At 33.9% G+C, this 16,508-nt stretch overlaps 2 protein-coding genes across 2 annotated transcripts; one reads left to right on the top strand and one right to left on the bottom strand.

The window, feature by feature from the left end:
- Window positions 1-5,178: 5,178 nt before the first annotated feature.
- On the top strand, window positions 5,179-11,035 carry LOC131929415 (cilia- and flagella-associated protein 52). The gene is made up of 13 exons (XM_059285595.1): window positions 5,179-5,349; window positions 6,283-6,485; window positions 6,739-6,875; window positions 6,992-7,120; window positions 7,278-7,377; window positions 7,485-7,768; window positions 7,913-7,979; window positions 8,141-8,253; window positions 8,471-8,619; window positions 8,715-8,872; window positions 9,044-9,222; window positions 9,518-9,755; window positions 9,987-11,035. Exons 1-13 carry the CDS (start codon window positions 5,286-5,288, stop codon window positions 10,134-10,136), a joined length of 1,971 nt encoding a protein of 656 aa, XP_059141578.1. The 5' UTR covers window positions 5,179-5,285; the 3' UTR covers window positions 10,137-11,035.
- On the bottom strand, window positions 11,023-15,820 carry LOC131929418 (ubiquitin-like protein ATG12). The gene is made up of 4 exons (XM_059285598.1): window positions 15,630-15,820; window positions 12,092-12,228; window positions 11,816-11,878; window positions 11,023-11,600 (listed from the first exon to the last, which is right to left on the bottom strand). Exons 1-4 carry the CDS (start codon window positions 15,778-15,780, stop codon window positions 11,541-11,543), a joined length of 411 nt encoding a protein of 136 aa, XP_059141581.1. The 5' UTR covers window positions 15,781-15,820; the 3' UTR covers window positions 11,023-11,540.
- Window positions 15,821-16,508: the final 688 nt, after the last annotated feature.

The raw sequence follows: 16,508 nt of genomic DNA, 5'->3' as shown, positions 1-16,508 counted from the left end.
CAATGTTTTTCCCCATTTTATTAACACCACGACAGAAAAACATAAAGATCTAGAGTCTAGGCCTAGGCCGAATTCATTTGGTCTGTTCCATTCGACTTGGCTTTAAAAAATACAAAGGGAAATAACTGGTTATTAATAAGCCATTGACATAAATTAAAGTAACGTAGGCCCTACTGTATAAAGTATTAACATGAATATTATATTATAATTAGATTAAGAGTAGACTGACAGTCTATTTAAAGATTCTGTTTAAGATTAATTTTGTGGTTTTTTTTTCAATTCTGCATGCTAATTTTAAAATTACACGTTGTTAGTAAGCAAGCCTAAATAGTGCATTTAACTTAACGATGCGGAAAGAAAACGTGATGACGACCCAGCAGACAGGTGCCGTACAGAGTTTCTTCCAGGCATCTCTTCGGGGACACCCCCCCCCCCCCCAACGAAGTGGAATTTATATAAAAAATATATACTTTTTTTACAAGCTTTTATTTAACTCACTGCCTCTGTCGACAGTCTTTCGTCAGTCTAGATCGAAACGCCGGAGCGAAATTGCAGGCACTTCTACTTGACAAATACGGTTCGTAATTGGTACGTGGGTCAAGATATGAAGACAATGCATCGTGACATTAAATTTGACTTAATTGGGCGCCTAATTAATGTTTTATGAATTAATTAAAATTTTGACCAAATTAGTAGGCATTTCTATCCAACCACACCACACGCGTCATCACTTTCAATAGGCGCGGTTTTTTGTTTAGTCATGAAACACTATTGTAAATAAAAACATGTAAAGAACTAAAAAAAAAGTTCATAAAAAACGTTTTAATAACAAGCTTTTATGTACTAATGCACGAGAAAGTTTAGGGGAGATCACTCCTGGTTTATTGTAACTATAACTGAAATATTCAATTTCATTGGTCGTTGTTTGTACGAGGAATATAGAGGGGGGGGGGGGCTTACTTAACTTTGACTGATGGAAAGTTAAGATAATAAAGTTGAAAAACACTGTATAACAGATGCGAAGCGGGGGGGGGGACATATGTCCCCGGGCGCCGACCTTAGGGGGGGGGCGCCAAATTGAAAGTTTGAGGAGGGTGTGCACATGAAAAGTTCGAGGGGGGTGCAAATGAAAAGTTCGAGGGGGGGGGGGCTGAAAATCGAAAGTTTGTCCCCGGGCGCCGGGAAGGGTCGCTACGCCTCTGCAGTATACTACAAGATGGCCATCTAGAATAGACGCAGAAACAGATGTGAAGAAAAAAAAACAAACACATTGTCAAGTTCTGACAAAGATTTGTCTTGGAAAGAAAGATTCCAAGGAGAGATCGGTCATGTTACTGATTTGAGGTATGATAATGATATAGAAAAAGCTGAATTCTTATGAATTTATTATCATTTGTAAACTATTGGGAGACTTTCGGGTTAGCAGTCTTGCGCTCTACCATCCCAGACAAAGAGATACATAAAGAAACTATTTGATGAACCGAACAGTGACACACGTTGAGATCCAGAAATAGCAATGGCACAGCTTAAGAGTAGTTCTGAAGGGTAGTGTTTAGTTTTCTTTTTCCCAAATCTCAGCTTGACTTATCCGAAACTGATTTGGAATTAACAGCTACACAACTGCAACAAACATACTTATCAGACATCGGCCCAAATTTCATGTCAGAGGTTTGAACCTTCAGACGTGAGTACATCAAGAAACTTGAAGCTACAAAACCGATTGGATACACTGAAAATCATAATGAGCATCTGACCTAACGTCAACTGCTTATGTGCGGTTTGCCACTCTCCCAGTCACGGTTGCCAATGCTGATTCTCCTTCGACAAACATAAAAACATAAAGATAAACCGAAGATCCATAATCAAACAGCACGAGTCTGATGGCCTTGCTTTTCCGGCCATCGATAACCAATATGCAAAACAAAAAATGTATCGAAAACTTGACCTCAGAACTCAGAATAATTAAGCTAGAAAGCAAAATTCACCGAGTAATTAATTTCTCTGTGCGAAAGACTCACTCTAAAGTGATGCACCAGACGCTTGAGTGGAACCCCAGGGAAAGCGAAAGAGATTGCCTAAGACAGACCTGGAGGCGGAGTCTTATCGAAGGACTGAATACTGAATACAGCAGCGATGTCTTACTTACTATGTTGTATCAAATCATATGTTGGCGGGCAGAAAGATACATACACTTTGTTTTATTTTTGCTATTTAATTTAAGAGAATTAAGAACTAACTGCTATACCGAATCTCACAGTTTGCGCTCGAACTATCATGACAAACTGTTGAATTCTGACTATACTCTGCATGATGTAGGACTACGCTTATCATTTATGAAATTCTCTTGTAAATAGTGTTAGTATTCCCCAGCTATGCGTGTGTTACGTGAATTGACTATAAGCGACTTTAAGGTAAGTGTCCAACATTCATTTTATCTATTCTTGTTTTATATTAAAGTAACGTATTAATGTCACATATTAAAGATGAATAACGAGGTATTGGTGCTAACTAACGTTTAATACAATATTTTTTTTACCAACTGTAGTTTAAAAATAACGACCTCAATATTATAAAATATTGAATGGGTTAGGGGCTGTGTGAAATTCTGAGAGATGTTTTTCTACGTGGAGTATTGGAGAACTGTCTGCTGCATAGGTGAGTTCCTCTTTTAAGACTGGGAGACAATTTAATGTATGCATGATGTTTCTTTCTTAATTCATGCCTTTTGATTTCGAAGTTGGGTGTCTACCGTTTCCTTCATCCTGTTTAATTTTTCAGTTTGAAGACTTTGGGTGGGATGGAAAGTCTTGTTATCCCTTTTTTGTTACAGCATGAACTGAGATTATCTATCTTTGTGAGTTTTATGAGAAATCCCTCCTTCCGCTTCTCTCGAATTCGTTCATCTTCCCGTGTTTTCCTGAAGTGTGTGTAGTACTGATGCGAGTTTCGATTTCCGTTGTCCGTTAATGCGGTATATCATCTATTACTTGAACCGTTTTCCTTTAAAAGATTATGTATCTCTTCTTCTCAAGGTGGTCTACAGTGTGGCGGCATATCTCATTTAGCCGTTTAGCTGGTGGTATATCTTGCGTGCACTGTGGGTTAAGTCTACTAGTCCTTCAAAATACTCTGCTCATCTCTTTCTCTGTTATTCAGAAATATCAAATAGGTCAGTGGCGTAGGCGGGTGAGGGGGGGGGGGGGGGGGGGTTATAACCCCGCCGCATGGACCCCTCTGTAAAAAAATGTTATCGTCATAATGCCAGTGTAACTTAATTAAATATATTTCTGAATCGGTATATGTGTATAATTGTATATGTATGTCTAGAACTATGTTCACTCTCAATCGGTTATCTCCCCCCCCCCCCTCCCCACCTCAACACTAGAACGGGATTTTTGCTACAAAGAGAAATAACTCTTTTAAAGCTACACAAACGTTATTATCTGAGTTTTTAATATGCCATGCTCCTACTATATATGTATATTTATGTAATATATATTTATTATACATTTATATATTCCATAATGGGCCCTTATACCCCAATGGCCGATTTCCTCAGTGTGTGGTATATCCATCTGTATAGCCTACATGTTAGATGTTTATAATAGTAGGGGGCAGTCAATCATCTTATTTCTTCCGTTCGTGCCTAAGACATACGGGGCAGATGAAGTAGATTGCATCTGCTTCAGTAATCTTGGCATACAAGGGAATAACGTGGTCAGCACTATGCCCAACCACCTAACGTCAGTCAGGGTTGTTTCTTCCAGACTTTTTTCTCCGGGGGGGGGGGGGGGGACTAAAATATCCGGGGCGGGGGCGGACACTGTTAAAAGTATATATTTTCTATATAAATTATATAAACTTCATTTCGTTCGGGGGGGGGGGGGGGGGCAAAGCCCCTCGAAGAGATGCCTGGAAGAAACTCTGATCTCGATCCAACTCGAGATTTTTGAGTCCGCAGTCCGACCACGCCGTCCCTTATTACTATCAATAATATCATCATGTAAGACAAATACTGATAGGCTACAGGCGTTCGTAAAGAAATGCTTACGACATATACTCAAAATAAGATGGCCAGACAAAATATCTAACAAAGACCTGTGGCAAATTTTAAAACAACAGCCGATAGAGAAAGATATTAAGGCCCGTAAATGGGGATAGATCGGACACACGTTAAGAAAAGAAAAAGAAAACATCGCAAAACATGCATTGGACTGGAATCCCCAGGGGAAAAGGAGGGTGGGCCGCAGAGTTTCTTCCAGGCATCTCTTCGGGGGGGGGGGGGGGGACTGAGTGTCCCCCCCCCCCCCGAAATTTTTTTACCGCCCCCCCGAACGGAATGAAATTTATATAATTTATATAGAAAATATATACTTTTAACAGTGTCCGCCCCCCCCCCCCCCCCCGAAGAAAGTAAGTTTACCGCCCCCCCCCGAAAATTTCAAGTGCCCCCCCTCCCCGGAGAAAAAAGTCTGGAAGAAACACTGGGGGCCGGCCAAGGAAAACATGGAAGAGAACGGTTGAGGAGGAGGCGAAAACAGCTGGGCTCTCATGGGCACAGATTAGAGGAGCAGCCCAAAACCGAGTCCGCTGGAGATGTGTGGTTGCAGCCCTTTGCTCCCCAGGGGCCACAAAGGAGTGATGATGATGATGACTATCACTATCATCATGTAGAACTGTTATAATTATGTCAAAAACGTAAAAGAAAAGCCTATACAGGACGTATGTGCACGAATTCAAAAGGGCCTATAAATACAGTGTAATATTTGTACTTTATATTTCTAAAAATTCATAAAAAAACGTTTTAATAACAAGCTTTTATGTAATAATGCACTAAAAAGTAGAAAATAAATTATGCACTACTATTTAAATAAACTATAAAGAAAAGCGTGGGTCACTTTAGTATCTATTGGATACCTTTACTAATATTTAGGAAGAGACCCATAAATACTTAGATTCTATTATCTATTTGTAAAACAATGTTAAATTGACATGTTACTATATTTATTTTTAAACGCAATGCCGATTTTCAAGCCGACGAGACCTAGCCTAGAAGTAGGCCTACTAGAGTAGAATCTAGGTCTAGATCTATTTGTTGGGAAACGTAATTTTTATTGATAAAAGATTGCAGACAATTTTTCTTGACGGAGTTATGGATCCTGATACCAAGAGTTTTGTGTTGGACGCCATGACTGTAACCCATGACAACACAGTCTCTTCCACATAGAGAGAACAGGAGGGCTGTACACTTGATTACAAAGTATTAAACAATTTATTTTAGCAAGATGTCAGGGGACGATGTAATCGACACGAAGGAGCTTGAACTCGAAAGAATTATTGGTTTTAATGGTAAGCATTTAATTAAATTGCAATTTATTAAATACTGAACACGAGTAAATTTAAATTGAACAAAATAAAAATAAAATAATATCAAGAGTAAAACTGAGTTACCGTTGACAACATTAACTTGTAACTTCATTAATGAATCAATTATCATTAACTACTGTAAACGGTAGTTCTAGGTCTAACTCTACACTCTACAACTTTAACAAATTTCACCCTCGAAAAAGTCTCCATGAATGATGACAGATGTCTGTTAATAAATAGTGTCTATTAGTTTGAAAATTTGGCTAGTTTTTTTTTAGTTAGATCTAGATTTAGATCTAGATTTAAGAAGTTAATTATTATAAATAAAGTTTAGTTGTTGACTTGTTTTAGATCTTTTATAAGCCTACATTTCAAATTTGGAAAATTAAAATAATAAATTAAGATAAGACTTAGGGCCTATAAATTATAAATCATAATCATTATCTAATAATACTAATAATACTAATATCTTTGGGCCAATATTATTAATTAATATTAATTATTATATTTTAAATTGTTTATGCCTATTTGAAGTATTTGTTAATAATTAATATTTAATCAGTGCTTAAGTTTATAAAACAAGATTCCATCTATCATAGATTTGGCACTGATGTAGATCAGTATATGTTAAATAATAACATACAACATTTGAATATAGAAATTACTATCAAATACTAAGTAACATTTAATTCAGAAAAAAAAGGTTTGAACTCAGTGTCCTATTTTGAAAAATATAACACTTTTGTCTTTGTTCTATGTACTTCTATGTGATGATGTGTTTTTTCAACTAAGTTAACATTTACTTTACTTAAAGAATTTTTTTTTTAAATTTTGTCAGTCACTACAGATGCGAGCTATTTATTTTTATGTTACCCAATTTAAGATTTGAAACCATGCCTGTGGATTTACTTTTAGGTAAAGTACCGTCAGGTTTAATCGTCCACCCTGACAGAGAACACATCATCTATCCACTGGGCTGCAACATAATTATTGAAGACATCACCAAACAGGCCAAGCAGTGCATTCTTTCCTCTCACACAAATAATGTTACCTGCATTGCTGTTTCAAACAATGGCTGCTATATTGTATCAGGGCAGGAAACCTACATGGGATTCAAGGTTGTTTTTTTTTTAAATTATATTTCAGCATGTTTGACATAAAAGAAAATATTTTAAAAATTCAATATTTAAATAATGTAAGTTCTTCACAATGACAATTAGGTTGAAATGATAGTGAGGAATTTCATCTACCATAAGCATTAATATCCATAATAAAAGCTATTTTGTTCCAACAATTTATAAAAGCATTGCATAATAAAAAAAAAATTGTACTTGATAAAGTTAATATTTTACAATTTTGAAATTTCCTTAGGCATGTATAACACTGTGGGACTACAGGACAAAGACAGCTATTCAAAAGTGGGAACTCCACAAAGTAAAAGTTGAGGCATTGACTTTTTCTGCCAACGACAAATACGTTATTTCTCTTGGTGGCCAAGATGATGGATCGTATGTATATATCATACAAACTTTAAATAAATTGTTTTTTATCTTTGGATATCCAATAAAATTAAATTTATAAATTTATAAGTAAATGAAGAATTCTCCACATGTTTTCTAAACAGTGTGGTGGTCTGGGACATGGCAACCAAAGAGCCTATCTGTGGATCTCCTGCCCAGGTGGTTAGTGCTGGGATCACCACATGTCTGGCAGCATCCAAAGTCAGTGATGACGTGTTTGTTACCGGAGGAGAGTGAGTATTAACCTTGTTGATGCTATTAATATAGTTGTTACCTCCCTTGCATCAAAGGGCACACCAGTCAAATTTTAATTGAATCTGGCTTTTATTTTTTTTTGTGAAAATGGATTTATAGTCAACGCTTTTCAAAATTTAAAGCTTTATTTTTCAGCAATACTCTCCGTGTATGGACATTGGATAGAGAGAATCGCAAAATACGACCATCAAACACAAACCTTGGTGGACTCAAGCGAATCATTACATGCATTGAGGTACAATATTTATTTAGGTTTAGAAAATTTATTCAAATAGATTAATCCATAACATTCAACATAAGTCAATTTTCATTTGAATTTATTTTTTAAAAATATTTGAATAGGTGGTTGACGACCAGGATGATAAGTTGTCTTACTTTTTCTGTGGCACAACAACAGGAGACATCTTGTGCATTAACAAAAACACAAATATTCTTCAATGTGAAGTCCCTGGGAAGAACAAATTCAGCCTTGGAGTGACAGCCATTTCATTTGTTAAGATGACAGACAAAGGTTTCAACTTGCTTATAGGCACGGGAAATGGCATTGTTGGAAATTATGAAATCGGTATGGCATTTGAGAATGCTAATAAAGTAAAAGCCATATTCAAACACAGAAATGATATTCAGTAAGTAAACTAACTGTAACACTTGTATTTGTACTTTAAAACAACCATTTTGGTTATGTGATTAGGAAAAAAAAGTAGTTTGGTTATTGTACATTCATTTTTAATTTTGTGGAAATATTTAAATAAATAACTTTTGAACTGAAGGCCATGGAAACATGAAGCTGAAACAAGTGCAGTGACTTCCATCGCTAAAAGAGGGGCCGGGCATCAGGTAGGCTTTCAACTTTTTGAAAAACATTAAGGACAGAAGTGGGTTAGCTTTCACATGCATGGCTGCTAAACCAAGGGTTGAAATTTTCAAGTTTTGAATGTACACAGATCTTATAGCTGCTAAATGAAAAGATAAACTATTCCTATTTTATTTATTTGCAGTTCTATGTTGGGACAGCTCAGTCACAAGTGTACAAATTTCAATTTGCTGACTTTACAGCCGAACTGATAAAAACCTGCCACTCTTCTCCAGTAAACGATGTTATTTTTCCATAGTAAGTTCATTATATTTATATCCTTAAGAATCAATGTTAATCGCTAACCTTTTAAATAAATTACACATCGATGTGGCAACGTGCTCAAATTAAAATACTGACTGACTTAGATGTTTTAATTTTTTTACAATATTAAATTTTTTACAAAGGTCAGGTGGGTTTACAATGAAGTATACCATGACTGGTATTTATTTAATAAACCAAACTTTGGTTGCAGTGGTGTGTCTCAACTGATTTTGACATGTCAAGAAGGAGAAATCAGAGTCTGGAACTTGGACACTGGCAAAGAGTTGAGGAGATTTGTTCTGGCTAACAAGACATGCAATGCTCTGGCAATCTCAAGGGATGGAAAACTAATTGTATCTGGTAAAATATTTTTATCTAGATTGCTTTTAAAAATTGGTTATTTGCTAAATTATTTAAAGAAAGAATGTCCATAAAGTAAAGTTTTCAAATTTAAGGTTGGAATGATGGCAAAATGAGGATATTTGGATTTAAAGCTCAAGATCTTACCCTGGAATTGAAACATGTTGTGATGGATGCACACAACAAAGGTGTCACTGCTGTTGCCATGACATCAGGAGGAGACTGCATAATCAGTGGAGGGGGAGAGGGAATGGTAATAAAAACTTAAATTCAAATTCTTTTTGGAACAATTATTAATAACCTTTAAAAGAATATTTTTCCCCATTTAAACCATGCTAAAAATAATGCAGATTTTAAAAAGAGTTAATTATTATTTCAGTCCTACACCTTGTTTAAGTACAGCTCTAATATATTTTAATACCAGGTTAGAGTTTGGGATATAATCTCAGGGGTAGATCAATCCGGCAAAAAAGAAATCAGAGTTAAACTGAGACAGAGTATGAAGGAGCACAAGAATTTTGTGTCACAAATTGTTATCCGATCAAATGATAAGGAATGTGCTTCAGCAGGTGGGGATGGCACAACTATCATGTGGGATTTGACGTGAGTTAAAATCTTTCTATTAAATTTACCTCAAATTAGTTAATTTAATAGTTATTAACAGTAAACAAAATTCAGTGGTCTTTGGCAGTTTGAAACAAATATTGCATAACCTTAGCTACAAGATTTGTTTGTTGGAGTGTTTAGAAACTATGTAAAAACATCCAGGAATATTTTTTTGCTCAATCTTATTAAAAATTAAAACGAAGGACTTCATTTTATTGAATGTTTGTTTATAAAACTTACAAAAAAAAGCCCAAAGCTATCACTGTTAAACTTTTACCTGGATGTGTTGCAGTAAAGGCTCACGTAAAAACGTGGTGTTTGCTAACACACTATTCAAAAGTGTTTGCTATGGTGAGGAAGAGCTTCAAATCATCACTTGTGGTACTGACCACAAACTGGGCTACTGGGAGACATATGATGGCTCAATGATCAGAGAGCTAGAAGGGGCTAAAGCTGGTGCCATTAACTCAATGGACATCACAGCAGACCAACATGCATTTGTCACCGGTGGAGAGGAAAAACTGATAAAGGTACTCCTCAATCCTGAGATTAAGTATACAATCTACTTCACTACTCACAAAAATACATCAGTATATATTACAGTAAATTAAAAATAAAAACTATAATAATCCTTTGTTTGTAAGATTGATGTCAATTATTATATATGCCATAAGTAGTCTTTACAAAAGTAAACTGGCTCATTTTTTTTTCTTATTACATCGCATTACATTAAAAATGATGCAAAATATTTAATTTTTTAGTGTTGGCTGTACAGAGAAGGAGAAGTAACTCATGTTGGCCTAGGACATAGTGCCAATGTTCAGCGTGTACGAATTGCCCCTGACTCAAAGAGCATTGTTAGTGTCAGTGAAGATGGTGCCATTTTACAGTGGAGATTTCCTAAAATTTGAAATCAAACTTAATATTAAAAAATAACCTGGTTATAACATCCAAGCCTTAAGCTAACAGTTGATTAGAGTTTTGTTCTGCAATGTGTATTCCCTAAAATAAAAATAGTAAAATATGTGAATAAAAAGTAACTAGAGCAATGCTTTTATGTTAGAAAATGAAACAACATTCTGTTCTGTTAAAAAATGAAAGAGTAATCATAATTGGATTTAAAAATGCAAAATTTCTTTTTAAAAAATTGCAGAGAATTATTTAAATTTTAAGAATAATTTAAAGTGTATCCACATGTTCTGTTTAAATAACATCCTTCATCTTGGACACAATAATAAACTTGTTTTGATAAATTTAATTAAAATATACTGCATCTTAACTTTGATTAATTTTCTCTACTATGCCAAGAATACGGGCTTATTTTAACTTTAAACTGTAGATATTTGCAAGAGTTGTTTTCTGTCAATTTTTATCAGACGTTCTCTTTTTTATCTATACATGGTATTTTTTATTTCATATTGATCTATTAGAATACACGAATATTTTCTGATGAAATTTACTCATGAAAGTTTAATGTTAAGAGGTTTTAAGTTTTATAAGTCTAAAAAACATCCATGAATAACTATCCCCCTCCCATTGTGACTGTAATAAAACTTCTTTTTTGTTTTGTTAATTTAAGATTGGGTAGCGTTGGATGTATGAAAGAATGTTTTTGTGAATAATTACAATTTATAAATGTAACTATTAATTTTTCCGAGATGTAAGCAATGTACTGTATCCATAATTTTTGTCAATCACTGGTTTAGTTTCTTTGGTACTACTATTTTTAAAACAAATTAAAGATAATTTTGATAAAAATATGTTAAGACTGTATAGTTTTCACTGGTTTTAATAAAACGCTACAAACAACTTTTTTGCTTTGTATGGGATTTATTAAAATTATTCAACAAAAGTACATTAAAGTTATGATGATAATAGAATATTGATACTTTTTACACAGCGCATACATTTAGCCTTTGACAAAAATTATGCCACATGGAATGGTTGTATCTATTTACAGAGGGATTACCATTCATGTGATTTAAAAAATTCACGTGTATCACAAAAAAATGCAGATATACATTAAATTCATGTTATATTTACCCTATGAGTTTCTTTTAACTCTTGGAATATATTTGCAAACCAAGTCGTTACTTTGCAAATTATTCATTTAGGGTATATAAAACAAAACAAACAGTAGGCACACAATTATTTTCTTTCTGACCACAAAACTGATTTATAACACAACCCACACAATAAAATATCAATAAAAATTAACCAATTTTTTAAAGCTCATCAGTCTTTGTTTAAAACATTCTTACACAGACATTTCCAATAGTATAAATAAAATGATATCTTAATATGCAAAGTAATGATCATCCCCAGGCTTGTGTTCGACAGTAATGTAGTACTAATTTTCCATCACTCCCAAAGCACTGAAACAGAAATTAAAATAGTCAATAACTAATGGTATTTTAAACCTCAATAATTAATGGTATTATAAACCATTGACACTTTTGAACTACAATGACAGCAATTTAAACAACAATCACAATTGAATTTTTAAAAGTTCTATATAGTTTGCTGAATGATTAGTACATAGTTTTTTTTAAAAACAATTTGTTAAAACAAATACATGTTTCATACTTACATCAAATATGGATCCAATATCTGTATCTGGTGAAGGTGCATATGACTGATTTACATACAGGAACTGTGGTAAAAAAAATATTACAAAAAGTTAGATAGACAAACATTAATGAACTATTTAAAATCTATAATTTAAACCTTTTTCATTTATAAAACTACAATCTAATTATTCTCTATACAGATCTAGTGTTATCCTGAAAAAAATCTAAAAGAATAAGAAACATACTTTTGAAGTATCATAAATTCTTAAATTCTTAAGATGCATAAATAAACATACCAGTGAATCAGATGGCTCACTTTTTATATATTTTTTAATAAAATCTGTAACCCAGCAAACTTTTTTACTTCTGTCAACAGTCCATTTTTTCTTCTTCATAATAGGTGCATCTCCTGCTGACTTTAGTAGAATGTCCACTAAAATATAGTGAAAATATTATGAGTGTTTTAAGCTTAAACACTTTAAAATAATTTATTGTATTTTTTAATAAAAAAATAATTTCTTTTTGGTTTTAACTGTTTAAATGTACATCATACTCAAGTGTCACAGGTAGCCCTATCCTATCAAATATTGTTAAATCAACCTCTCTGGCATACTTAACAATTACAAAACTAATTAAATTGAACAACAAAAGCCTATTTGATATTTGTGCCCCAATATTTTTTTTTAATAATAAACATGGATTTATTATAGAAACTTTATAATTAAATAATTAATTCAAAGGATGAAAATATTGTCAAACAAATCTAATCGGAACTACCCCTCCCCTCTGCAAGCAGTTGATCAATCATACCCCTTGTGGTACTCCTGGCCGCAGTATTGTAACTGTAAATATTACTTCAAATCAATATTAAATACTTTATTACTTTTACTAGATCTATAACTATTAACCAACTAAATTAAATTGTAAAATTAAATACTAAACAATACCAGGTGATCTCCCCTCCCTTAATTTACAAGTATTGTCACATTGTGCCCTAATCAGTGCACTAATCTTAAAATAGTTTAAAATTCTTAAATTCAGATTAAAAATCTAAATTAGAACTTTAAGGATGATTTTAGATACTGATGTCCGATAATAGACTTCCATAAAATAGGTGTGTTGGGTTGTTAGTAGTAGTATTGAAATCTCGACTAATTTTATGGTTAGAAATCTGGGTTAGTCGTCGTTAGGCGTCAGTAACCTAACACCCCTTTTTTAAAGAAGATTTTATTATCAGACACTGGTACAAAAATTGCCACGAAATAAATTAGAATTTACTAATTTAGAAAAAGTGAATCTACATTGAACATTCTAGATCTAGAAAATCTAGAATCTCGATCAAGACTAGCTGACAAACTAGAGCTAGGTACTAAATCTAGGACTAGGACCTACTAGATTGAAATTACACACAAAAATTAAAATTCTAGATCTAGATGATAGATCTAGATCTAGCTTCTAATCTACTCTAGATCTAGCTAGATTTTAGCTAGATCTAGTAGAGTGGAGTAGAGCCAGTGGCGTAGGCAGGGGGGGGGGGGGTCATAACCCCCCATATACCCCTCGGTATATATATATTATATAATATTAATATTATATAATTATATAAAGTATGAGGGGGGTGTAAATCGAAAGTTTGAGGGGGTGCAAATCGAAAGTTTGAGGGGGGGGGTGCAAATCGAAAGTTTGTCCCCGGGTAAAAATTGGAACCCCCCCCCCCTTGAGACGATCCTGGTTACGCCACTGAGTAGAGCTACAACAACAAACAACGTTCTAGATCTCTAGATATAGATCTAGTCTAGATCTAGATCTAGATCTATTCTAGATCAGACGTGAGACTAGAGTTACTAGATCTAGAATTGACTAAGAATAGATTCAATAGAATTGACTTGACTAGATCTAGTATAGTCTGGCGCATTGCTTAGATGGTAGGATTGACCTCTGACCCTGAAACGTCACGCGTCGTTTTCTGACGGGTTTTACGTTTATTTTAGGGGTCCCATCCACGACAAATGAAAAAACTGTTTATATCGCAAATTCTCATCATTATTTTAATGCAAATTGCTAATAAAATGGATAATATGCCTTAGAATGCCAGAAAAAATCGCAAGATTCGTGGTTGTAAATAATGAGAGGATGTCTAGTGGAGCACTCTCCGTAAAAACTGAACCGCCGCCAAAAACGACCGACTAACGGGGAAAACGGCTCGACTAACTGTACATTAATATATAATTGATATATTTATCATGTATATTTACAGTATTTTTGATTACTTTTTCCAAAATCTCACTCGAGGATGAGGTACCCCCGCTGACATTTCTATCCGCTATTTTTAGTATCATGACGTCATTGTTACGCTAGTTACCTCACAGAAACAACTAGTTTTTGTTTTTTGCGGAATGAACTGTTAAATCTAGTATTTTAATTATAATTCAATTGTAGCATGTGCGGAAAAAGTAAAATTATGGACATTATTATTGTATTAGTAATTTTATTAGTATATTGATTTTTTTTCTTCACTGTGGGCCGACAGTTGCTGCATTCGTGACCTGTGGTCAACCTCGTCAACGCTGCGTGGCTTATTCGTTTATATAATCAGTGATGCTCGTTCAGTGGCCTTTTTCAAAGTTAGGCCTAATTACGGGCGATTTTTAGACTTAATTGATCGGCCGTTAGCCTTTTTCATTGCTGCGTATTTTAAAAAATGCTCGTTCAGCGGCCTTTTTTTTTTGCGCTAAATAATCTGTTTACGGGCATTTTAAACGTTTATTTATTTATTTTTTTTAAGCTAGACGTAGATCTAGTTTTAAAAAAAAATAATTTTTATACAGCTGGCTGTCTAGCATGCCTGATAATGATATGTGAACTTTTAAAAAAATGACCGAACTTTTAAAAAAATGTCCAGAAGTAGGGAAGTAGGTCTGTTTTTTCAATTTGCTTGAAGAAGGGGGGGGGGGGGGAGGGAAGAGAGAGAGAAGTGAAGACACCGACCATCTCGTGTACGCGTGTTCATTCTATGACGTGTACTATAGGCCTGCTGAACTCACGGTGACCCGCGACCGTGGTGGGATTTTTCATCCACAGGATAGTAAACGTAAGCAAGCAATCACGCGAGTGACGATGTTTGGAGATTTTATTTTTTAAAAAAAATCACATACGTCATGTTTTCAAGATGAAAAAAAAATGTAATGTAAAAAAAAAAAGACACTAATACCATGTATGAACCTCAGCTGCCACACTGTTGACTCAATATTGAGTGTAAAATGTATTTTTATTTATAAACTATCTTAACTATTACACTATCATATTATTTTATGCATATATTATTTAAAATTAGGATTTGAAATAAAAATATTTATTATGGTCATTTGATTTATGCAGGTGCTCATTATTTCATAAAATGGTATGAATAACATGTAGAGTAGAATTTAATAAATAATAAAATAACTAGATCTAGTTTTATTATCAACCAGTTGCTTTTTGTTCAGTTGCTTTTTGTTATTTTCCGGTGAGTAAATAACCTAAGCTGACGCAATTACCATGGCGGGAATTAATAGCTCGTGTACACACGTCCACGACGTAATGTTATGCAGGTCGAGGGGCTAAAACGCGGTTTTGTCTTTCATTTTCCAATATCGGAAAAATTTCAAATTCTCTCTTTTCTCGTCAACCGAGTAAGCTAGATATTCAAATGTGGTGTCAAATGTTCTCTTAAGGGGTAAGGAACTTAATGGTGTATTTGAAATAACAGAATATTTTATTTTTAAAAATCCATAATTCAACCTAATCTAGTAGATTTCTAGATCTAGAATCTAGTTCTGTTTTATAATTTCACACCTTTTAAATTGGTTTTCAGTTTCGTATCGGATGAAACTGGTGATAAATTAGTATCATTTGATTTTTGTTCTATCACACTTTCATTAGTTGCCGAGGGTGGAGGAATTGATTCACTGTCATCATTCTTTTCAACACTTTCAGATTCAGACATTTTAGTTTGATAAACAACGGATGTTTCTCAACACAACGCACTTTTGCTGAACGCAAATAAAGACAAATCTTGCAGAAATGAGATAAAATGAGGTTTTGTGTAAAGTAGTTTGTTACTGCTACTACCATCTTTTAAAATTGATTCACAACGCATACCAAATTAAATAGATTTTTATAGGCCAACTAATAACTTGTTTAAATTATTATAATTATACGTGTAGATATTTGAATCCAAATGTAACTGAATAATATTAATATCATAAAAATTAGGCCTACTCATCAAATCGTAACTTTGTCACGATGTGTGATGAGGAAGTGGGGCGGTGGGCACATAGTGTGACGTCACACTTTTAGAAACTGAAATTTAGCCCTTTTTATTTTATAGAACTGTCTGTTGTAAATTGTGATAGAAATTCATTCATGTACTCTGATATACTCTGGGTTGACCTAGTCAATATAATAGAAATAGATATTTTTGAAAAAAAATTAAACTGCACTGACGTCATATTTTGGGAGTGACGATGTGTGACAGAGGGGAGAGGGAATAGTCCAAAAAAAGTAACATCCCTTATGGATGACCCCTTAAAGACTTGCAGAAATGAAATAAAATAGATTTTGTGTAATGTAGTTACATGCTGGATAACTTAAGGTAGTAGGCTCCAGAAATAAACAACTTCTTAATTATTATGTTTTATTTATTTATTTGTGTATATCTAAGTTAGGGTACTT

Source organism: Physella acuta, unplaced genomic scaffold (assembly GCF_028476545.2).
Source record: "Physella acuta isolate Inbredline_101_S28 unplaced genomic scaffold, ASM2847654v3 ptg001627l, whole genome shotgun sequence".
NCBI classification, from domain to species: Eukaryota; Metazoa; Mollusca; class Gastropoda; family Physidae; genus Physella; species Physella acuta.
The sequence above is the reverse complement of the archived record's forward strand: the minus strand, read 5'-3'. Positions and strand labels throughout refer to the sequence as shown.

Excerpts from the sequence above, each read along its gene's own strand:
- LOC131929415 (XM_059285595.1), top strand. The coding sequence starts at position 5,286 with ATGTCAGGGGACGATGTAATCGACACGAAGGAGCTTGAACTCGAAAGA. Across the intron at positions 6,876-6,991 it reads GGTGGCCAAGATGATGGATC|TGTGGTGGTCTGGGACATGG; the intron begins GTATGTATATAT and ends TTTTCTAAACAG. Across the intron at positions 8,873-9,043 it reads GTGGAGGGGGAGAGGGAATG|GTTAGAGTTTGGGATATAAT; the intron begins GTAATAAAAACT and ends TTTTAATACCAG.
- LOC131929418 (XM_059285598.1), bottom strand. The coding sequence starts at position 15,780 with ATGTCTGAATCTGAAAGTGTTGAAAAGAATGATGACAGTGAATCAATT. Across the intron at positions 11,879-12,091 it reads GTGAGCCATCTGATTCACTG|TTCCTGTATGTAAATCAGTC; the intron begins GTATGTTTATTT and ends TTTTTACCACAG. Across the intron at positions 11,601-11,815 it reads ATATTGGATCCATATTTGAT|TGCTTTGGGAGTGATGGAAA; the intron begins GTAAGTATGAAA and ends TTTCTGTTTCAG.